This window comes from Rhinichthys klamathensis, unplaced genomic scaffold (genome assembly GCF_029890125.1).
Source record: "Rhinichthys klamathensis goyatoka isolate OS25496 unplaced genomic scaffold, OSU_Roscu_1.1 h1tg000446l_1, whole genome shotgun sequence".
NCBI classification, from domain to species: Eukaryota; Metazoa; Chordata; class Actinopteri; order Cypriniformes; family Leuciscidae; genus Rhinichthys; species Rhinichthys klamathensis.
In genome coordinates, this window is record NW_026606941.1 from 1,915,208 (window position 1) to 1,939,851 (window position 24,644).

At 36.5% G+C, this 24,644-nt stretch overlaps 2 protein-coding genes across 3 annotated transcripts in view; both read right to left on the reverse strand.

Moving 5' to 3' along the window:
* Positions 1–1,981: 1,981 nt before the first annotated feature.
* Positions 1,982–17,105, reverse strand: mfsd14a2 (major facilitator superfamily domain containing 14A2). Of its 2 annotated transcripts, none has more exons than XM_056236349.1 (12): positions 16,924–17,105; positions 14,900–14,989; positions 10,472–10,534; positions 9,984–10,111; positions 9,119–9,233; positions 8,659–8,877; positions 7,540–7,653; positions 5,751–5,822; positions 4,713–4,825; positions 4,169–4,266; positions 3,335–3,501; positions 1,982–3,249 (listed from the first exon to the last, which is right to left on the reverse strand). In XM_056236349.1, exons 1-12 carry the CDS (start codon positions 17,005–17,007, stop codon positions 3,037–3,039), a joined length of 1,476 nt encoding a protein of 491 aa, XP_056092324.1. In that variant the 5' UTR covers positions 17,008–17,105; the 3' UTR covers positions 1,982–3,036. The 2 variants fall into 2 exon arrangements, with proteins under 2 accessions (XP_056092324.1, XP_056092323.1); XM_056236348.1 differs by having other exon boundaries at positions 14,900–14,995; positions 16,924–17,104.
* A 1,706-nt stretch (positions 17,106–18,811) lies between these two features.
* Positions 18,812–24,644, reverse strand: part of myo9b (myosin IXb) — a 32,242-nt gene continuing 26,409 nt past the window's right edge. Inside the window, exons 32-42 of the mRNA XM_056236357.1 lie at positions 22,780–22,821; positions 22,570–22,681; positions 22,414–22,487; positions 22,059–22,248; positions 21,755–21,883; positions 21,556–21,661; positions 21,338–21,469; positions 20,988–21,111; positions 19,830–19,936; positions 19,459–19,586; positions 18,812–19,201 (exon numbers count right to left, since the gene is read on the reverse strand). Of these exons, the coding sequence (XP_056092332.1) occupies positions 18,981–19,201; positions 19,459–19,586; positions 19,830–19,936; positions 20,988–21,111; positions 21,338–21,469; positions 21,556–21,661; positions 21,755–21,883; positions 22,059–22,248; positions 22,414–22,487; positions 22,570–22,681; positions 22,780–22,821 (1,365 nt within the window). The 3' untranslated portion in view covers positions 18,812–18,980. The remainder of the gene's footprint in view (positions 19,202–19,458; positions 19,587–19,829; positions 19,937–20,987; positions 21,112–21,337; positions 21,470–21,555; positions 21,662–21,754; positions 21,884–22,058; positions 22,249–22,413; positions 22,488–22,569; positions 22,682–22,779; positions 22,822–24,644) is intronic.

Sequence of the window (24,644 nt, forward strand, 5' to 3'; positions counted from 1 at the left end):
TCCATGCAAGTCAATCCACACAAACATTTTTTTTGGTTTCGTAATCTTTAATCAAAATCTGAAATGTCCCCTCCCCTCTGCATTGGAGGACCTTCCCTGATGACGTAGGTTTAACGTTTTGGGTGTCTGCTTAACATCCGTAACCACGCCCCTCCAACCGACAGTAGACAGGCTGAATGAAAACACCTACTTTTCTAGATCCAATCAGGTGCTAGTTGGGAAAAAAGCCACGCCCACTATTTTGCCTCATTTAGTATTCCGTTTCTCTCGGAAATACGTCACAACCGGTCACACCACTGGAGAAAAGCATAGGAGAAAAGTCGTTTGCAACTTCCGGTTCACGGGGACTTTAAACTAGTCACCAAAAACCAATCGGTATTATGAAGAGCGAAAGAACTTTTTTCCAGCGAGTAAACCCACAAATGTCCTCCTCACTCAGCACTGCAAATCACATCTGAATCTGAAAGACAATTTAATACTTTGCTGTTAATAAAATGTATTAAATTGTAATACACCTTCTATTGTGGTTGTCGTGAACTGCTCACGTCGTTTACAAAGACGCTGTAAGTGTTGGATACGATGTTGCACACTGCTGCCCTCTAGTGGATTAACATTGCATTGTTTCAAAGCAATAAAGGCATGTCTTCAGAGAAATACGAGTTACCAAAAGCAGAAGGCAGAGAAAAAACCCCCCTCTTCTCTAATGATAATAAAACAACTTTTTAAATGGACATATAATGGACTGTTGTCATAACTTTAAAACATCCATAGACGAGTCAGTGTCAAACGAGTGCAAACACTAGCTTTTATTCTACTAGATTACTAAATTAGTATACTCTGAAAACTAAGGTCCTAATCAAATAAGTCGTAGCTATTAGGACTTATTTGATTAGGACCTTAGTTTTCAGAGTATGCTTATTTAGTAATCTAGTTTAGTAAAACCCAGAGATCGGTTTTAAAAAAGTGATCTGAATGCACGAGGTTTCCTCTGGAAAATCAAACGTTAATGTTGAGATTTCAAATATATTAGTCTGAATTCAGAGAGCATAGCCTACCTAAAAATTGCACCATTTAGCTAAACCCTGAACAATGCTTGTCCTGAGACTTAAGAATATATAATACATATTTTTTAATTTTAGTCGACAACATTACAAGAAAATCAACAATAATCCATGATCATATGATACATAATTTATATATATATTTAAGAAGAAAACAAAGACTTCAATATCAATAAACTTTTAATAAATAGTTTCTTATCAATTCCTAATATTTACAGCTGGTTCACCATTCACATAAACTGTTTCTATTCATTTAGAGCACACTTTAGGCACACATTAATTGGCTTTTTTTCTGAGGCAAACACCAGATTTCTTTGCAAGTTAGTGGGTAGTGGAAAGGAGTTATTATGCAGGAACAGAAAAAAGGTGAGAATAATATGACAAAGAATACCATTCAAGTTTGGTCATACAGCTCAATGCAAAATGATGGAAAACTCCTTTAAATAACATTTACATGGTTTTCAATGCTGTAAGAGAACATAAATGGTCCAAAAGTTAGCTAAAAACAAGTTACAATGACTAAGCCTTGGGGAACATCCGTGGATTTGTCTTGAAAATATTTTTTTTATAGTAACATAAAAATAAAAAAAAAACATACAAATACCAGAAAATGGAACACACAAATGAATAAAAATGCACAAAGACAGAAATAAAGTGGCACCTAAAACCAAACAAACAAAACCCAGAGATCGGTATTAAAAAAGTGATCTGAAAGCACTTGAGGTTTTCTCTGGAAAATCAAACGTTAATGTTGAGATCTGATAAAAGTATTCAGAGTTTCTTACCAGACAAAAAAAAGAAAAAAAAGAAAAAAGAAAAGAAGCACCACAAATGGAAATCTGCCACAAAATTTGGGGTCTAAAATTACAATGGCGTGCCCAAAAAAGCTTAGCTCTAATAGAAACACACCACGTTATTATACCACAGAACTTTGTAACCTTGTACACCCTACAGTAGCAGCATGTGTGATATTAGATTCACTTGATCTAGCGATGCTCATCCAATCACATTTAAGCTATTCCACCCACATCAGTGCTTGCGATAATATGAAAACTAAGTGTGCGGTCAGTAAGCTTGTAACCCTGCTAGCCTGTTGTAACATGGCAGTGCTGACGTTCACAGGGAGTTCTGGTGGCGAAGCAGACGATAAACGAAAATCAAATATGCGCAGGCTCCGACAGGAGCGATACGTTTGACCCTTCTCAGAGCGTAGTCTTCATCTGGGTTTTGGTAATTGTGATGAAAAGTCACTTAAAGGCAACTTTTACTCCCTCTGCAGGAATTCTGACACACCTCTTGTGAGGAAGGGAGAGGAAGTACAAACTATTTCATCTGATGTACAAGAACAGAAAGTATAGTTTGAAGGAGCATGATACAACAGCAATGACTGTGTGAAATGACGTTGATGACCTTCTTTCTGACATTTCTTGGTTACATTTCCTTGAGGGTTCGGAAAGACGACACACTCTTCCCTAGAAGCGTCTTTTAATCTGTTAAGTACAAAACCAAGTAGAACCAGTAGAAAGCAGCACATCAAAAGTTAGCCTGTAACGTCACGATAGACACGTTCCCTATTGTTACGGTTACCAGGTCTTTGGACAAGGAACATTTATACAATTGAAACTCGGAAAGAGAGAAAAAACACACAAAAAAATATGTAACAGTAAAAACGAGGAAAACCTTCACCAAGTCCATATCAGCACACAACTGTCTGCTTGCACTTCCCTCAAGCCAAAATGTCCTTTGCTCCACTTCCTGTCCTCAAGGCCAAGGTCAGCTCCCAGTTGGCCCAGTTACGCACTTGTAATATGTGCGCCAGTTCCCACAGCTCATTCTGCCTCCGAGCTGCAGGGGAACAAGAGAGGGCGGTGATGTCATCTTCTGTAAAAAGGTGCACTGCTCATGTGTGCCTGGGCAGGTTGGGGTGGTATGTGAGGGGGTTTGGGGTCCGTGCCCGCCCCCCTCGTCAGTGGGGTTATACGCTGCTGTCCTCCAGTAGAGGCTCCTTGCCATCGCAGGGTCCGCCCTGCGAGCTGTGTAAGTGGCTCTGCGCGCCATTGTTGTGCTTCTTGTAGCTGCTGGGCCGCATGTTGGGGCCATTGTGCTCTGGGATGAAGAGAGCAACCAGAAGGGACAGCAAAACCGAGCATGCTCCGAACAGGAAAGGAGGGCCTGGGATGATGGCACTCTGAAGGGGCATGATATACAGAGATTTGTGGGTCCATGCATGTTATGTAATAGAGAGAGATTTCTTATTTCTTATCACCACTCACCTCATCTGTGGGGTTGGCCATGTTGGGTTTGGCACCCTTCTCTGGGCTCTCTGCGGGGTCCATTTCACTGAGCTCCACGTGAAACAGGTAAAAGACGAAGCCGTAGAGCGCAGGACCCAGACCGTTACAGAGTCCTCGAATTCCTGTGATCATCCCCTGCACCACACCTGACAGAGACAAAGAGACATACTGAATGAAAATGCATTTTCCCAATCACATGTTGAGAAAAAAAACCAGGTTACTATATTATATTGTAATACACTACCATTCAAAAGATTGTTAAAAAAAAAAAGAAATTAATACTTTTATTCAGCAAGGACACATTAAAATGATCAAAACGGACAGTAAAGACAAAAAAAAAAAAAGTAATAAATAAACGTTGTTCTTTTTATTCATCAAAGAATCCTGAAAAAATGCATCACTGTTCCCACAAAATTATTATCCAGCACAACTGTTTTCAACATTGGCAATAATAAGAAATGTTTCTTGAGTACCAAATCAGCATATTAGAATGATTTCTGAAGGATCATGTGACACTGAAGACTGGAGAAATGATGCTGAAAATTCAGCTTTGCCATCACAGGAATAAGTTACACTTTATATTAAAATAGAAAACATATATAAATATATTAAAATAAAATTATTTTCACTGTTTTCACTGTAGTTTTGATCAAATAAATGTAGTCTTGTTGAGCATAAGAAACTTCTTTCCCATCAGAATTAAATATTCCATGTAATAACAATAAACAGTGACTTATAATTATTCTGTGGCTAAACTAAATGTTCCAGGCTTCCAGCCAGAGACTCAACTGTGTATGGCTGCACGTGTCTCACCTTGTTGGTCAGGGTCTGCGTTGCGGGACACTATGGCACTGATTGCCGGGAAGGTGATGCTGGACATGGCAGCAACGGCTCCAGCGGCCCACATCATCCTTAAGGGAAAAATAAACCATCAGACTCACACACACAGACTCTCAATCGGTTTCAGTTCACGTGCATGTGTAACTAGTTTCAGGAACATGCACTGATCCAAAACACACACTGCAGAGGTCATGTTTGTTTGAGTTCTAGCCAAAAGACACAGAAAGATAACTTGATGACTTGTAATGGCATGTCAAATGTCACAAAAGCAGGACATGCCATCTTGAATGAAATCCATTGATTTTCTTCATCCATTTATCAACAACAACAAAACATTTTCAGAACAGTAACTAGCTGTGAAATATCTTGGTAAAGTGCTTTAAATATAGCTTATGAAACACTATAATAATTGATTTCAAGTAAAAAGTCCAATTTACAAACTGTGACTTGAAATGTACCATGTCTAACTAAGACTTTGCTGCCCTCTAGTGGGTTACTTTCTAGATGATCAACTCACCAGGGCTGAGAGCCAAAGCCATACCAGGCCAGCTGTAGGATCTGAAAGCCAAGGCCTAACAAGATAGTGTTCTTATTCCCTATGGAACGCATCAGGATTCCCAGGACAACCGTCTGCACAGAGACATAAATCATTACTTTGCAAATCTTCACTGGCTTCCCTTTACAATCTAGCACCTTAATGTAGGGGTGGGTGACTTAACAGTAGACACGATTAACCGGTAGAAATTTGTCAACCGGTAGAGATTTGGGACTATCGCCCTCTATTGCGGTTACGCTCACGTGATGTTGCTGTGCTACGTGGTGACGAAAGCTTATAGCTTCCATGCATTAAGCATTGCGGTTTAAAAATAAAGTGAATTTAAACCGTTGAAACAAGAAACAGCAAAAGGGAACTCATTTCGCTATATGTGCATACGGTCTGAGAGACGCACGCACATGAAGCCGCCGCTCATAACGCGCTGAGCATACTAATGTGTCCGTTTTTGCAAGTATCCTCGTAAACAGTTGAGAAAGGAAACGCATGTGTAACAGTATATTGGAGCCGTGCATGGTCTTAAAGTGACAGCAGCTTAATAAACATGCTGCCGTCTGTGTCTAATGTTAATCAAACAACAAAAGAGAAAATCTCTCAAAGCTCTTGACTGAATCACTTTTGTCTCACTTTAATAAGAATAAATGTATATTTAATTTACACATTGAAGATATGCAGTGTTTTCTATACATTTGCTTACTTTATACAATTTATGTAGACTAGTATTTTTTTGTGATATTGAAATTGGTGACAAAAATTAATTTCAATGGTCTCAAATTTTGATGATATAAAAACCTTATGTAAAGCAAAAACAACTTTTTTATGCGATGTACATTTTGTGTAATATTTTTGAGTCATTTTACACAATGATTTGGATTGTGGTCGTATTGCATACCCCTAGCCTGATGCACTCGATTAGTATGAATGAACACACACTGTGCTGCTCAGAGTCAGGCGGTACAAACTCACAATGGAAGGGGTGGAAAAAAAATCCTGGAAACCAACCTGAGCCAAGATGGAAAGGATTCCCACCACAGCAATAAAGGCAGCAACTGTTTCTGATGTAAATCCAATGACCTGGGAATTAAAAATTGGCAGTTTAAGAACATATTTCAATTAAGATTTGAATCATTCAATTCCAGAGCATTTTTAGTTAGCGGCCGACAGACCAGTGAATCTAATCGCCTGAAACAGCGTAATTTCAGTATTATTTAGATACCATTATAGTTATTAATAATTTGAAATAGCTTTCATTCTTATATTTTTACCAAAAGTTTTAATTATAGCTTAATTTAATTCATTTTGGTTTTATTTTATTAAGTTAGTAATTTTAGTACTTCGACTAAAACATTTCAGTTAGTTGGAAATTTTTCATTTCTATTTTTGTTGACATTTTTCATTTAATATTTACATTTTATTTTATCTTTATTTCAATTAACAATTTTTTTTAAATAACATTAGTTACGATAACAACACTGGTGTGAAATAACCTTTTGATTTTATTAATATAAAACCCATTAACATCAACAGCATACAGTGTCGTTCATGCTGTTTCCTTAATTGTCAACCTGACAGTAGAAGAAAAGAAAGGTGAAACACTTCTTGAATTGCTTGACCAAAGGTCAGTGTTACATAATGATGTTTCTAAGCATTATGTACAAGCATCCACAAAAGGGAGATGGGAAGAATGCCTTCTGCAACCAAACCACAGACTGACCTGGGTGCAGATTCTAAACCATTGTCTCTCGAAGACAGAAGGATGCCAACAACATGCATCCACAAAACCAAACAAATCTCTGTTTTGAAATATGGGAAGAATGCCTTCTGCAAAACGGATGCCCTTTAACTACTGTAGAAGCTGAGTGAGTTAAACATCACATGACTATCTCAAGTTATTTCTAACTGTTTACTTGGAGGGTGAGGGAGACTATGTGAGGTATGACTCATTTTTGGGGTATTTGCTTAAGCAACAACAAGGTTTGAGTGTTTGCATAATTGCCTAAGCATATTCATGCAGTAGTAGCAACCTCAGATCTCCACCATGCCACTAAATAAAAAGGAATTTCAGTTGTCTTTGTGGGGCTGTTTACACCTGGCCACTTCATGCATTTTCTCAGATCGGATAGCTATCTGATTTATCAAAACGATTCCATTTACACCTGGTCACATAAATGTGTTTTTGCAAAACGGATATAAATCCGATCTTCAATTACCGCTGCAGATTTAATGGAGTGCACGTCACCGAAAGCAACAGATATTGCTGCATTTTATTGATCATCAGCTAATTTCAAAATCAAAGACCGCAATAAGAGAGAGCGTTAAGAGAACTGGTAAGATCATTTCGTTTCTTTACTTTTAATGAAGATGATTGTGTGTTAAGCGTCTGCGACTTACTTTCACTTTGATTTGCGATAGTTAGCGGCGCGATGGCTTGATGAATAGACGCTCATCTGAGGTGATGCGTGACGCAGTAGCGCCGTCATATCTGACTATAACATGACATATAGCCTATAACACGCTCTCACACGTTTATTTTTTAGCATTTTTGGGAGGAGTAAAATTTACATATGTGGTTTCAACAACCAGATGCACTTGTACAGTTTCGTCTGGAATGCGGCCCAGTCCACCTCCTGAAGTGGTTTAAGCGATCGGATTCAAATCCGTCTCGAATGCGTTTCGGAGGGCATTTACACCTGGTCTTTTCACGATCGGATAGCTATCCGATCACAGAAAACGCATGAAGTGGTCAGGTGTAAACAGCCCCGTGTCATTGATATAAAGGTGTGCACTGTACCTGTCTGAGATACAGGAAGAAACTGGAATACTGTCCAGCCTCAGGCAGGTAGGACAGGAAGACTGTGATGCAGATCAGGAGAACCGTCGAGTCCTGGCCCACCTTACGCAAGGACTGTGAACAAAAGAGTCACAGAGAGAGCATGAGAAAGAGGGAGAAAGACACAGAGAGAATGAGTGGGTAGGAGCACAGCAGCATGATTCATTTAATAAGTGACAGACGACATCTTCGCCATTCTTCTTCAAATGCCTGCTCATGGTTTTTTTTCTCCCCAAAATGGAATTCACAATGGTACTGATTTGAGGCAACAAGGCAAACAGAATAGGAACACGCAAAACAACATTTTCGAAAAACGTTTCAGATTGGAAAATATCAAATATGTTATAATAGTAACAACAATAATAAAAAGTAATATAAATGTAACATATATATATACACACTATCATGTTTTTTTAATGATTTTTAAATAAGTCTTATGCTCAACAAGGATCCATTTATTTGATCAAAAATACAGTTATAAACAGTTATATACAGTTACAAAAATACAATTTTAAAATAACAGTTTTCTATTTTTAATATATTTCAAAACATTTTTATTCCTGTGATGGTAAAGCTGAGTTTTCAGCATCATTTCTCCAGTCATCAGTGTCACATGATCCTTCGAAAATCATTTTAATATGATGATTTGGTGCTCGAGAAACATTTCTCATTATCATCACAGTGGTACTGCTTAATATTTTTGTGGAAACCATTAACATTTGTTTTAGGATTCTTTGATGAATAAAAAGTTCAAAAGAACAGCATTTATTTGAAAAGAAATCTGTCGTAACATTAGAAATGACTTTGTCACTTTTGATACATTTAATGCATAGTTGTTGAAAAGTTTAAAAAAATAAAAATATTACTGACCACAAACTTTTGAATGGCAGTGTATATGTATTAAATAATTTATTAAAGCAACACGGCCAAAAATTAAACAACTAAAATTAAAACTAATTGATCTGAACAATTATCTCAACCCTAAAACTAGACCACCAATCAGGTAACAACAACCTTATCATGTGACAGACAAGGGTCATTGCATCCCCATGACTGTATGCATAGACATGAGTGACTCACTGCAAAGGGGTCTGCCTGCTCCCAGGAGATGGGGGCTCCCCAGGAGGCCGGTCTCATCTTCTCAGGCAGGGACTCAGGAACCGCTACCAGGATAAAACAGATGTCTAGCAGGGCAATGGCCGTGGCAAGGATCACCACCAATGTATCTCCATACGCCACTGACAGGTACGCACCGATCGCTGGGCTTGTCACCAGACTGGCTGCAAAAGTGGCCGACACCTGTGGGAAAAATAAAAATAAAAATAAATCAGCTGTGTTGATCACAAGGAAAATGTTGCCTTGATGCAATTAACACCTTAATTTAATTGCAGGGCCAAAAAGGAAACCACAGACGACTGTCAAAATAACAGGAAACCAATATCCAGCGTTGCTCTTGCACATACAGTTGCTGTGAAGTTAGTTACAGCACAACATAAAAAAAAAGAAGAAGAAAAAACATGAGTCATGTTCCTCTGCTCACCAGGCCATATGCTGTGCTCCTTTCATGCTCCTGGGTGATATCAGCCACATATGCAAAGATCACGGAGAAAGTGACCGCAAACACACCAGACATGGAGATCACCGCAAAGTACCACCTGTAGGATCAGACAAAGAGAATGAGAAGAAAAAAATCTGATTAAGTCTAAAATAAAACATTTAGACAGTTTGAAATGTTAAAATTAAAATTAAATTAGATGATAATATGAACAAATCATATTGTCTGTCAATCAATCAATGACTGTGCTACTGTAGGGTTAAGCTCACAACAGTGTTCTTGTTAACGAAAACTGAAAATATTAAAAATCATTTCCATTAATTTAAATAAACCTAAAATAGAATAAAATATAAATATTAGATGAAAAACTTAAATGAAAATTAGAAATGTTGCCTTAGAAACTAACTGAACTACTAAAATTACTACTAAAATAGAATTAAAAAAAAATACATGTCATGGACATAACAAAATTACTAAAACAAACTAAAATTACAATGAAACCTGAAATAAACAGTACAAAGGGTACATAAATAATACTAAAATAACACTCACAAAGGAATATGCAGGCTATATTTTACCCCAAAATCAAAAGAAAAAATAAGAAACTAAATATTGCATTAAAATACTCCATTAAAAAGCAGATCCTGCCTGGACACAAAAAAAGGTTTTATTCAGTAGAATCATGACATACAATTTTACTTCTCAAAATGCTCCAAAAAATGTATAAAATAAAAATAAATGTATGTATATGTGTACATATTATACTATACATATACATACACACACACAGACACATTTAAAAAATATATTGTTTGTCTCAGTAGGCAACTGCTTCATGCAAGAGGCTTACCATGGGCTGATCTTCATGAGAGGGATGGGAGCACAGGTGAAGAACACAGTGAGCAGCAGGAAGGACTTCCGGCCCCACACATCTGACAGAGCACCGATTAATGGAGCACTCAGGAAAGACAGCAGGCCCTGAGTGAATACAAAAGCACATGACTTCCTTAAATGGCACATTTAATCTGAAAGTTTAAAAAAACAACTGCAACCAGAGCCTGACCGGATCTGACAAACTGTTTGGATCTTAAAATTTCACAGTAACATCCGGGTCCGGTTGGATTGCAGAATCTTGTTTATCGGTGAGGTTGAAAATGGAAAATTCTGTACCCACTTCACCACATTCAAGGGCATCACTGTATGATCAGGGTTTATCATAAATAAACATCGCAACGTAAGAGTAGCTAGCTCTAATCCTGACTCTTATCTCTTGTCACATCAGAAAGGGAGAAGTGGAAAAGCATGAGTAAACGTGAATGGCTGGAATCAATGTCCTACCTTGACACCATGAATAAGTCCATTCATCAGGAATGTGTGCTGGGGGAATGTCTGATGTAACACCTGAAACAAAAAAACAGATTGACCATAAAATGTATGCTGTACATATATACAGATAATCTGTTGGGTACAGAATAACTAGGTTAATGATTCAATGATTCACTAAATTTACTCCATGGCACAGCTCATCAAAGAAGTACTTCTACTGGCCGACACTTGGCAATAAGGATTGGGTTCATCAAATATATTTGCACTGATTTCATCACATTCTAAAAGTAAGCAACATCAAATGAACATCACAATTTTTTAAATGCACTTTTAGACTAATTTCAAGATTCTTCCATCTCTTGAGTATAAGAGACAGAGATGCGTTAATAGTCTCTTATTTAAACGTCAGATTTCAATAAAAAACAAACAAACAAAAAACATATGAAGACCTCCGATGCAAAAGCCTCTAAAATCCACCTCTGTCAAAAATGAGATAACATTAAGTGAATGCTCTCTGCACATAGTATACGTTCATCAAATACTTTCACTTCAAACTCACTAAATCCCAGCTCCAGCCCATTCAGAAATGTCGGCACTTGGGTAGAAACCTATACATGATAAAAATGTTAATATTAAACAAAACCTAGAGACGGACTTAGAGGCTTTTGCATCTGAAGTATTCATATATATATATATATATGAATACTTCAGATGCAAAAGCCTCTCTCTCTATATATATATATATATATAATCCATTTCCACATAAACTAGTGTCATTTGTTTTTGCTGCTTTACTTTTTAGAGCAGTGTTTCCCAACCCTGTTCCTGGAGGCACACCAACACTACACATTTTCCAACTCTTCCTAATCGATCACACCTGAATCAACTCATCAGCTCGTTAGTAGAGACTCCAAGACCAGAAATATATGGGTCAGAAAAGGGAGACATCCAAAATGTGCACTGTTGGTGTGCCTCAAGGAGCAGGGTTGGGAAACACTGTTTTAGAGGTTACAAAACAACCACCGTAGGTGCAAAACATGTTGTTTTGAATGTGCAAAGAACTGGCCAACCCATAAGAAGGCAAGTACAAGGCAAGGCTGTATGTAATCACAAATGTTACTTGAGCATTCTGAGATTTGATCTGCTTTCTATTTAAGGCTGAGCATAAGATCAGTCATTGGCGTTGAAGGCAGGTGCATACCTCTAACTGGAGCAATGATTCCCACGGCTTGATTAATCATTAAACACACTGTATCCAAGTGTCAATGTTTTACATAAGTGTACAAAAGAGATCTGTTCTCTTATGACTGGGAAACAAATCAACTGACCTGTATACAAATTCAAAGAAAGTCTTTAGTTCCAAGAGGTCAACATTAATATAAGACTGAAGTCCAAGAGGGCATATGCCTTACTTATACAGTGGCATGTTCAATTCTGATAGGCTAAAAAAAATATTGAAAAAAACATTTATTCATTTTCTATAACTGCACAGCTAGGACATATTTTAGAAAAGGGAAATGACACTGGTTATTGATCATTTTTTGCAATAAATGATTCCTTGCATATTGTCCTGCAAAAATAATCTGCTCGTATATAGGTTGGATTCATATAATGACATATAAAAACAAAACCTGATACTGTTACTTCTTTATCAGTCACTGTTATCATCATGGAAATGTAAACGGTCTAACAATCCCATAAAGCTCCTGTGAGAAACGTTCAACCGATGGGTAATACTCCTCTGAATTCAGGCTATGCCCCACTCTAAAAATTAGAATGAATGCTGTGAACAGACTGTTCCTACGCTCTGTTGAGAGATGAAACAAAGCATGTGAACACATTTCCCCCGCTGTGTTAATTTGAACACTCAGCACTCAGCTGAGAACTCAGATTTTAGGACTCGATTGCACTGTCTGAAAGAGCAAAACTGTGCCACTAGCTGAGATGATAAGTCTTGTCAGTGCAGCGTTCATCTGAAAGGGTTTGTTAGGCTCATTAGTCCTTCAGTATCAGCGGCTACTAATCAAATAAAAGCCCAGAGCAAAGAGCACTGGCTCTCTGGCTCAACAGCACCAACTAAATGCAAAACCTCATCCCACATTGGGAAATTATAAGGAAAATGAATAAGTAATTTATCCGTGACTATTTCAATTTCAGCCACTACCAAAAGCCAATAATATAGCCTCAAAAACTGACCACTAGAGAAAATACTTATTTTACATTATTTCCGTTACAAACAATAAGAATGAGTGAGAGTGAAAATGTCCACATTTTAATATTACATTTAATAATACATTTTAATAGTCACAAAATTTTGTTTTAAATATTTCAAAATCCTAAAACATTATTTCCAAGTTTAAATGAACACAAAAAATCCAGATTTCAATTTGGTCTTTTATGCTGTGGCCGATAATCGATATCAAGGCTCATACAATAAATCTATATTGGGTCACACTTTAGATTAGGGTCCAATTCTCACTATTAACTAACTACAACTTTTGCCTCAAACTCATAATTACTGCTTATCAATAGTAAGGTAGTTGTTAAGTTTAGGAATTGGGTAGGATTAAGGGATGTGGAATATGGCCATGCAGAATAAGGCATTAATATGTGCTTTATAATTACTACTAATAAACAGCCAATATCCTAGTAATATGCATGCGTATAAGCAACTAGCTCAGTGAGAATTGGACCCTAAAGTGTTACCATATATTGTGTTGACACTGATCAACAGTGTGAAATCAGACATAAAAGAATTACAATGTACAATAGAAATAATGCATAACTGTTTAGTACTTTTGTAATGTGCCATAGAAGTTACGGATACCATTTAAACCAATGAAAAAAAGTTAGTTTAGTCAATATTTTAGGTAATTATTATTCTTTCATTGATCAATAAGAGTAGTGTTGTGTTCACAGCTCTGTTTTCTGTTTGACCATTTTAAATTTTACAATGTTTAAATTCATTCTGCTGAACAAACGCAAAACAGACAGATGTCAATGCCAATATTTGCAGATACTGATATGGTAACAGATATACTGTACAGTACATCCCTAGAAACAAAGTAAACAAAGCTGGAAATATCTGATACCTGAATTTAATAGCAGTAAGATTGAATGTGTCAAAGTACAGTTCAAAATGTTGGGGTCAGCCAGATTAAATACTTTTATTCAGCAAGACTGCATTGATCAAAAGTGAGTAAAGACATTTATTATGTTACAAAAGATTTGGATTTCAAATAAATGCTGTTTTACTGCATTTTAGTCAAATAAAGTAGCTTTGGTAAACATAAGAGACTTCTTTTATAAAATTTTTTTTTGAAATCTTAGACCCCAAACTTCTGAACAGATCTGTATATATGACCAAATATACATATAAATAAATATGTACTGAGCTTGGCCTGAGTGTACCACATTTTACTCTAAGGGGCTTCTGACCTGCAGAAAGAGTTAAACCCAAAACTACTTTCAACTCATGCATTATTCATCAAAAGGAAACAGCAATTCCACTTTGCATGCAGTGTAATTTTAAGAAAAACATTAGTTACAGTGAGAGCCATGGATCATGTAGCATGCTGTGACTGTACTGGATACAGTGTCAACAACAGTATCATGCTGGCCAGCATAAAAACAACTGGCACTACGTTACAAAGTAAATACGCTATATGCACGCATAACTTCCGCCTTTGACACAAGGCTGCTCTTCAGTTTCCGGTTGGGGAGATTTAAAGCGGAGGAAAACGGGATTATCTTCAAAATTTGCTGTCCTCCCGTCTTTGAAACGAAAATTTCATACGTTTAGATGTCATTTTATATATATATATATATATATATATATATATATATATATAGTTATGTTTATTTAATATAATAAAGCAAATAAGCATAAACAAAATGAGGGGTGGCTGTTTTGTCTGTTTTTGTGACTAACGTTCCTTTAGTATAGCCAAAGAGTATAGAAGCCAATATAAATTCTCGGTATAGCATAGCACTCTACGATCGGCGGAAGTAATCCAGCATCGTTAGACCTTCGCCGGAAATACGTCATGCACCGCCGTGCATAGAGCCTATTACAGGTTCGGCTTCATTTATAACCATTGTGGCCTGACAAACCCTCCAGTTAGCCTTCAGAATAAAAAGGTAATTTTTAGACCGTAGACCATGACACTGTTTGATGTCGTTTTAATATCGCTTGGTCAATTATACTCAGCCAACACAATGCATCCCTCATCAACTAAAAGTGCATTATTCTGCCCTCTTCATTTGATCAGGATTAATTTATTCATAAATTTGTACAAGGCTTCTCGGATCTGGGCAATGGGAAATGTCACTCCTTGTTATGGATACAAAAGGAAGGGAGAATGAATGCAAACATTCATGGCTGGTAATTCGCTCTGATCTGAAACTGTGAATGAGGGCGATGAAGCAAAACTGGTTTACCGTAAGCATGGGCGTGGTGAGCAGTCCCCAGGCGAAGAACTCCAGGAAGATAACCACCACTGCATGGTAGACACTGGGCTCTCCAAACCCCTGTGGCTAAACAAGGAGGAGTTAGTGTTACTACAAACAAACAAAATACAAGTAATGTAGAAGAACACGGATAAAGAAGCAATAAGGAGAAAGGTTGGATAATAAAGAGAAAACGATACACATTGCAGACCATAAGACAGAGCAAATATCCTTTATTACCATTAAATAAACAACATCATAGTGTGCAATAACAGGGTCCAAGGGGCATACAATGACAGACTTATTATCTTACATTTATTTGCTCTTTATCTGGTGTACTGCAAAAGCTTTCACTTTAACAAATATTAGATGGATGCCTGGCCCTAATACAACCCCTAAACGGCCAAAACTACCTCGCCAAACCCTTATTGAAGTTGTACATGCCGAAAATCGGAAGTCACTTAATGGTCCGCAAGAAAGCCCGCACTAATTATGTTTAACAGCCTGCAGATTGAACACAATGCTATGGATCATTAGAAAGGGGGGAGAGAAAGAGTCGTTGCCTGTGCCCAAGCAGTTAACAGAGCAAACAAAGCCTGAAAGGACTACGCAGGTTAATAGACATTTAACACAATGTCAACATACACATCTCTCTTTGTACAGTCTGTAATGTATTCATAAAAGCTCTTATTAAATGTGAGATGAGCAAGATATAAATAGTGACATTGAGGAGCTGCTGTTGATTCAGAAAGCTATAGTGTTTAACCTTTTTCAATCGATTTCCAGGAGTCCCAAGCTAATCACTTGTACAATAAGTCAATGATTAGAAACCTCTGGTAATGTACAACCTGTTTATGGCACAGTGTAAAACCCTCTTACACTACATGAAAACACGAGGCGTATTTAAATGACAGAGGACAGGTCAAAGTAAAAATATTTACTTTCATAAAATCATATATAATTTAGCCTGGTACAAATGGACCATTCATTTGCACTTAAATATTAGTTCGGAGTTTCCCAAACATGAGTTGATTAAATGCTAATCATTAATTAAACGTAACATTAAAATAAACAAATGGGGCTACTTAATTACTTACTAAATAGTGATATCTCTTATCAAATTGTGATATTTAAATCACAGCCTTTGATTTGATAAAGTATAGTTTGTTGCATTTGGGAACATATTACAACGTAATGTCAGGAGTTTCGTTTTATTTACATTCATGTTTGTGGACAGAAGTTTACAACACATTGATGTCAACTTACTCACTGGCCTTACAGTCTTTTTAAATCAATTTTTTAATATAAGGACTTTGAAGAAATATTATTGACAAGTGTTTCCTACAAGGACAATGAAGGCATAGACAACATATAAATCATACCATGTGTGAATACATAGCTACTACTTGATTCATGAAGTCAACATTTGACAGCTCATCGACTATTTTCTAAAGTTCACAACCAAAACGACATGGTAAACCAAAAACACGTCATTATAAAGAACACGTCAGGTAAACTGTGACATGTGTCATAAGTAAACAGAACATATGTCATAAAAAGCATGTTAATTTCTATCCTGACGGAACACCGAATTCTGTCACTGACGCTCATCATAAAGATCATTTATTTCTCTTACTTAATTTTCCTATTTTGAAGCTTTCGGTTTCATTTACAGGTTTTGAACATAAGATATCTCACTCGATGTCAAAACGCAAGCCATGAAAATTCTGGCTTGCTTTCTAGACAGCTGGCTTGTTGTTTTCACTGTTGGCTGTCTAATGAAACTATTGTCTCTCAAATATTATTGTTCATTTCTCCTTAGAGTCGGTTATAGACTTAACAGTTACTAGTTTGCATCACGAAACAGATGGAATCACCATAAAGTGTCTGCCAGGTTGTCAATCGAAATGACACTCAGTGTAGAGTTGTTACAGCTCATACTGTAAAAACACTGGTTTAGCTTGCTAGCCCTGACTAGCATATGGCTAACTGCCACAAAGAAATGTTTTACTCACAGTGCCTCCATCTTTAATGATGATTTTCTTAGCTAGAAGAATGCTGCGGTTCAGCCGCTTTTTCTTCTTTTTCTCTCCAGTCATTGTTAACTTATATCCATTCTTGTTTGTGGTAGATGGACCTGCGAGGTGTGGCTAAATATTACAGTTTACCGTTAGCATACACGCGACTTCCTGTCCTCAGCTCTCGCTCTCAGGAGTTCCGCCCATATTTTCAACGCAGGTTTCTGATTGGTCAATTTTACACGGGAGTGGTTTTCTTCGCGATTTCATTGGCCGAGTACATCGTCCGTGCGAGTGAACCCAAAACAATGAGGAATCCCTGTCTTGTAAACTGCTGACTGTTGTGTTGTTTGTATTGTGTTACCTCATGAGCAGACGCGGTTTTGTCCATGGTTTTGTCAGGCAAAACACTCTGGGATTTTTTTTTTGCTGGAACTTTATATTGGATTTATAAAATGACAACGGCAAAACAATTTGTTTTAAAATTCCATAATATTATAAAACCAATTACATTCAAGATTTACAGACTTCTTGAACAAAATTTATTCTAGTTTTCAATATGCAGCATTCACTCACTTTAACACACCTGTTGTAACCATTTCTCCTCACTAGAGCAGAATATATCCATACTGCATAACAACAGTATAAAACAGCTGCATTTATGATACTACCATTTTCTCACAGATTTCTTTCAAATAAATGTAAATTGACTGATAGAACCTCTTTAAATCTGACATTGATAACTGCATTTTCCCCCTCATTTTTTTAATGCCACACCAGCTTCTATGGCTGTGTTCATGGTGAGAGCCAAGTTTAGTTATTCAAAAATAAAACTAAACAGATGTTTAAGATTAATTTGTAAAACCTTAAGACTACATTTGGATTTCTTGGAATTCTTTTCAAAGGTATCAACAGAGTAAAACAAGTTCCTCAAAGGGGTTGAAGAATTACAGTCTAACGAAATGTTTAAATGGACAGTGGATTCTGACAAGATGAACACTTTGGGCAATTTTCTTATGTGTGTTTTCTTGAGTGTACTATCCGGCGATCCCAGCGATTATTAAAAGGGAATATATGTTTTGTCTTAACATCAAGATTTATTTCACATAATTTTTTGTTTAAGCACTGATCCTGTTCCGATTGCCATTTATTTTTGGCGTATGCCATTTAATGTTGGTCTCAGATCTGTGAAAGGTAAAGAGCATTTTACTGGTTCTGTAGATAATGCTTTGGCAGCACTGTCTGCCTGCTCATTAACAGAAATTCATGAGTGGCCAGGTACACACTACAGCAGAATATAATATTAAAATTATTTGATTCGAGATGACAATTTGATTATATTCACAGTTGTTGGGTGATCAGGTTTTATAGATTCCATAACTGCATTTTTAAAAACAAAAATTGTCATTGTCTTGCACCAGCCTTCCACATAGGCATGCAAGAATGGTATGATTTACAACATCTTCAAATCTCCTAAAAAAAAGATAAAAAAGAAAAAGAAAAAATGTTTTAATATAACAATATTCACATTTAAGGGGACTCATCCGATTTGATTTAATTGGGAAAGCAATGTTATTTAGAACTATTTACACCACATACAAATATTTCACAGAAAACAATTAATGGAACAATCCAATAAAGAATATAACAGTTCTCAACAGTTCCTTGTTTGCGATAAAAATAAAGAACTATGACTTGTGGCTATAAAAACAATAATATAAGGCCCATTCCACTCTAATGTGGTCCATAGAAAAACTTGCATTAGACAAAAATGAACAAAGCTATTAAAAATATTATAAACCTACTACAAATGTTGCCAAGATTATAAGAAATGTTTAAATTATCCTAGCAAAAGTAATAATGGCTTTAAATTTCCTTTTTAAAAAAATCATCAGCTTTGTTTAACAAATGTATTCTATGAACACAACAGGTGTTCTAGGACAGCATGCATGAATCCAGCATTTGATTTATGATCAGAAATGGGAAACTGATTGTTGCTTGAACAGTTGCAGGAAAGACAAATATTTGCATAGATCTTTTGGTGTTAATTAATGTCAAACGTCCTCATCTATAAATGGAATGTCAAGGTCTGAAAATCGTCTCTTGGTGAGGGATTCTGAGACATCTTGGCTCTGGATGACTCCATCTCGGCGTGAGGCGGAATGGTTTTGGTTGCGGTCCTCAGCAGGCTGTTTGCTCCCTGGTTTGGGATCATGTGTTGGATCAGGAGGTTTAGCAGAATTCTCTGGCTTGGAGCTCTTCAAAGCAGTGTTCGCTGAAATAGATGCCTTGGATTAGCCACTAGGGACTAAATATATGCAAATATCATGTAATAACCAAATATACAAACATTCTTATATTTAATATAAAAGCAGCAGAGCAAACCCGTGGTTAGAGAAACAGCAGGTTAAATAACAACAAGCACAATAACCAGCTCACCACAAGAACAGCGAATCCAAGCCCTCTTGGACACAGAACATGCGGGACATCCAAGCATTATGTAATTAAAATTTTCTGTACCTCAGTACTGACCTTCCAAGTCCAAACTCACTGAATGATCTTCTAGTAGACTCTCAGAGCTGACCAATGATTCGGAGTCCATGTTCTCAGCATCAGAGCTATCCTGGTCAAACTCAGGCAGTCTGAAGGCCAAATTGTTCCTAAACCACAAACAGAATGAGTTTTGAATTGCACAATTAGAAGGACTTATAATTCTTAACATTTTCTGTACCCCTGGACGAAAGTTACTGCAGTTTGAGAGCATAAAATCAAAATGCAAAAGTGAAATGATACAACTTCACTGTGATCGAAGCACATTTAAAACTGTGCTAGAAGACAATACAAATTTGTTGACTAAACAATGAATGAAAAAATAAAAAGTTATACATGCATTTTCAACTCACTTTTCTTTCTTAATGGACTTGATCTTCTCCAGCAGGTTCTTTTCGATTTCAAGCTCAGCTCTGTCCATTGAGGATGCATCTGAATCTAATTTTGGCCGCTCAAATATCTAAATGGAAAGTGAGATCATGAAATCATATAAAATAAGAGCCACGAGAAGCACTTTGCAAACTGCTATACCAAAGGTGCTAAATATTAGACTAGAAATGGCACATACATTTAAGCAATAAGGTACGAGAGGCTTTGCTCCATTATGAGTAGTTAGGCACGATGTGTGATGGGGTGAGTGAAACACCCACAGCTAAGACAATATTCAGAATAACAGAGCCTTGAGTGGTTTATTGCTTTTATAAATTGTTACCACATACTGAAAGTATTAATTGCACAATATTTCATGAAAACATTATTTAATTAATCAGAACATTAAGTATCATCTTTCCACTACAAAATACATTCCCTGGCATCTACATTACAGTTAAAGGGTAATGGTAGGGGTGAAGCATGTTCTGTATGTAGGTGAAAAGGTGTAATGTGTTGCTATATTGCATATTTCAGAATAATTGGAAAACCCATAAGGATCTATTAGTGTTGTTTCTATGTCATGAAGCTAATGCCATAATGCTTATTTCACAACTGTTCTTAAAGTGTGATATCTTATGTACATTACCATTCGGCAAGATTTTTAAATGTTTATGCTCACCAAGGCTGCAATTATTTGATCAAAAATACAGTAAAGAGAAGTATTGTGAAATCGTATTACTATTTAAAATAAGGTTTTCTATTTGAATATATCTTAACATGTAATTTATTCCTGTGATGGCAGAGCTGAATTTTCAGCATCATTACTCCAGTCTTCAGTGTCACATGATCCTTCAGAAGTCATTCTTATATGCTGATTTGTTGCTTAAGAAACATTTCTTATTGTTGTCAATGTTGACAAATAATTTTGTGGAAACCATGATGCAGTTTTCAGGATTCTTTGATGAATAGAAAGTTCAAAAGAACAGCACTAAAATATTTTGTAACGTAACATTTTGTAACATTTTATGGTAATTTTTGACCAATTTAATGTGTCCTTGCTAATTAAAGTACTAATTACTTTTTAAAAAAATCTTTAGGATTGTAGTATATTGCAAACTAGCATGTGACGCTTCTCTTACCGTGTTCTGTCTCCTGAGCTTGAGCTGTTTAATGGCGATAGCTTCTGCATTTTCCAACTGCTGAATTTCTTCCATTTTCTGATTATAGCACCTTGTTTGTTCATTAATCAGAATCTCCACACAACTGCACATAAATGTTAACCATAGGGTTCATGTATGATGAATGTAGTCAAAGAAAGTAGTTTGCCTTGAATAATGACATTAACGATTTAGCTGCTTAGATAATCACATTATTTATGTATTTTTAGTATACCTTCTCCTATCTTGACCATCAACCACCAGCATCAAGTCAAACAAACAAACAAGCTTATCATAAACAAGGAAGGCAAATAAACCAAAATGATTCTCACAGAGTGGTCTTGTTTATATCCTTCATACTCTGGAGAGGGTCCGAAGAATCTGGGCAGCGTAGAATGCAGGGGGCAAACACGATCGATAGAGAATTAGCTGACATTCGATTGTGAGCTTCCTCTTTTGCCACTCTGAATACAAAAAGAAATTAGTCAAGAGGTGAACCAATGCACAGGATGTCTTATATTCATTCCAGTCATATGTAATTGTTCCTTACTTCACGAGATGAAAAATGAGCCTTTCGAGAGTAGAGAAGTTTGAGGGAGGTAGTTCATCTAACTTTCGGTAGATGGCACGCAACCGCTCGGGTGATTCTGGCATATCTGGAGGGGTGAAAAAACAAGCATTTCTTTCTAACATATGTGGCATAAATGTTTAGCCTTTACACCCAAAGTTGCATGTGGCCAAAAACCCACCCGCAGCATACAGGAAGTCATTGTAGAGACTGTATGTCATGAGTGGGTCGGGTAGTTCCCGTAACCACTGTTTGACCAGGCCGGTGATGGTGTGGATGGGGTAATTGTCAAGACAGACAGTCTGCGGATCTGAGGGGAAAAACCAAAAACCTTCAATGCAAAAAAGTCAAAGCAGTTATATTAAATGAAAATTGATTTGTCAACAGTAAAGTACATGACAAAGGTCATAAAACTTTTACTTTGAAAAAGCACCCTCAAATTTCTGATAATGAGGGGATAAAGACTAATCAAATCACATTATTACCTTTCTCTAGTATGTGGTGAAGCTCTTTGGCTCGGCAGGCTGAGCCGGACTTGCGGTAGATACCCTCTGTGTACAGTCCATTCATTTCAACGTGTACCAGCATCTTCTCCATGACGAAGGGCACATAGTCAGCTGTGCGGGCCAAGGCGCAGATAGGTACACCAAAGTGGAGGGTATGCTCACCCTCTTTCTGAAGAATGGAAACAAATAAACTGTAATTATGTGATCCAACATGTCTATCATTACAGATAGAAATTAAACTGTCACTATCTGCACTCATGTTAGTGAGGTTGTGTAGATGATGGCAGAATTTTCCCTGTGAATATATAGTAAGTGATACAGTAATACTGCTCACCTTCCTGGCACATTGACCTGTGCAATTTATTGTTATCTTGCTCAGACACTTCTTGTGACACACCATTTTACAAGCTGAAACAGAAAGTACAGCATAAATTACCTCTGAATCCTTGTCAATTTGCATTGATCAGAGAAAAGGATGATGGATACTTACAGCTGCACATGAAGGCTTTTTCCATTCCCCATATGTATGAGCTGCACTGGTCACATGATTGCATAATGGTCACCTGGTATGTGCTAAATAGGTGACCCAGTGGGCTGTCAGGCTTACAGGGGGAGTAAAATATTAGTGTTGTTTTGTATTTTCACATCATGCATTATAAATATAGCTATATAATGTCTCTATATCATGAAAATAACTTACATGTGCATCTCTTTTAGATTTTCTTCTGTTTCTTTCCTTAACCTGAAAAATAGAAAGAGGCGCATGTAATTAGGATAAATTCAAGGATAACTGATAACTAGGTCCACTGGGAATCTGCCAGCTTGGCCCACATTTTATAACACTACTGTTTAACTATTGAAGACTGGAGTAATAGCCACTGAAAATTCTACTTTGCTATCAGAGGAATAACATTTTAAAGTAGTTTAACTGTAATAATATTTAAAATTTTACTCCATTTTAGATCCAATAATTGTAGCCTTGGTGAAAGCATTTTATTTTTCAAAAACATTAGAAACTTAGCAGAATTATGTGACATGGGTATTAATAGGGTAACAGGGTATCTGCACACTTTTTAAAGTCAAATTTAAGGCTTTTTAAGACCTGAAGAAATCAAAATTAATACCTTACATTAGGGGTGCGCAATATTGAAAAAAAAATGTCTCAATATTTTCAAAGTTTTGTTGATGATTATTAGATGATATTTTACTGATTGTGTTTGTGTACTGGTACCATGGCTGGTTTAGGCCTGTTGTTGACAGCTGACTCACGAAGATATTCATATTTTTCATATTCTATGCAGTGGTCAGTTCACAGCAGTGAAAGGAATTAACATTTTTTATTAAAGGGCAATATTTGCAACCTTAAATTGAGTTCCAGGGGCATTTTCACCCATATATGGATTTTTTTTTTCTTTTTTTTACTTGGAGGTATGCATCACCTTTTATGTCAAATTCTAACATTCAAATTAAATTATATTAGAATAATAACACAATACCACTGTTACCAGTTAAATTAAATCATTAAATCAAAATCCATCTTTGCAGTGCAGAGGAGACACAGAAGCAGCATCAGAACTGGCATTAATATATTTATACTCCATTTACAATTGCATAAATAAAGCTATGATATATTCAATTCTTTCAATTCTTAATTCAATATTTAAATATGAACTGATTTCTAATTGTAACATTTTAATTACAGGGTACTTAATGTGAAACTAAACCCGCCAGTAGGTGTCGGCAAGTCACTGTCTCAGGGAGTCATTCATTCAAACGATTTGTTCAAACGGCTGATTCATTCAGGAACTGCAAGTGATTGTTCATTGAATCGTTAAAATGATTCGTTCAAAACGCGGATTTCAGTCAAGAAATCATCGCTGTCTTTTGCATTGAGACTCTGCTACGGTTTCATTTTGAAATTCTCGTCAGCGAAATAAAGGGAAAACAAACAATATTGACAATATTGTTTATAAAATGTAACAATGTTAATTTAACTGTTATATAAAATAAATATCATATTTGCTATTGTGCACGGGAAAACAGCCTTCTTGCTGATGTAATATTGTATGATAACAACATATGATATATAAAATACAAAATCTTTATACGTCTATTAGGGAACATACCTATAACTGCACTGACACATCACGCAGTGAAAGCAAGCATGAGAGACAAATGCGATGTCAGCTCGCAGTGCGCCCTCGTAGCCTACATAGTTAACGTTAAAGTAAAACAATGAGTACAATATCATAATAGACAATACACATCGCACACCACTACGCACATAAAGAATGAACTTACAATTGAACTGAAATTAACCAGCTTTCTTCTCCTCTCCTGCTGTTTCGCGTGCAGGAGACAGACGTAATGCTGGCGCGAATGTGACGCGAAATGTCACGTGAACGAGCAAATCCACAAAGAACGAATAATAAATAAAAAAGTACGCTAATTAGATAGTTTTAATTTGGAAAACATTTAGATATGTCTAACTCAAATTGCCATTGAAAATTTAAGACCTTTCATAAGTCAAAATAAGACTTTTTAAGACTTTTTAAGGCCATAAAT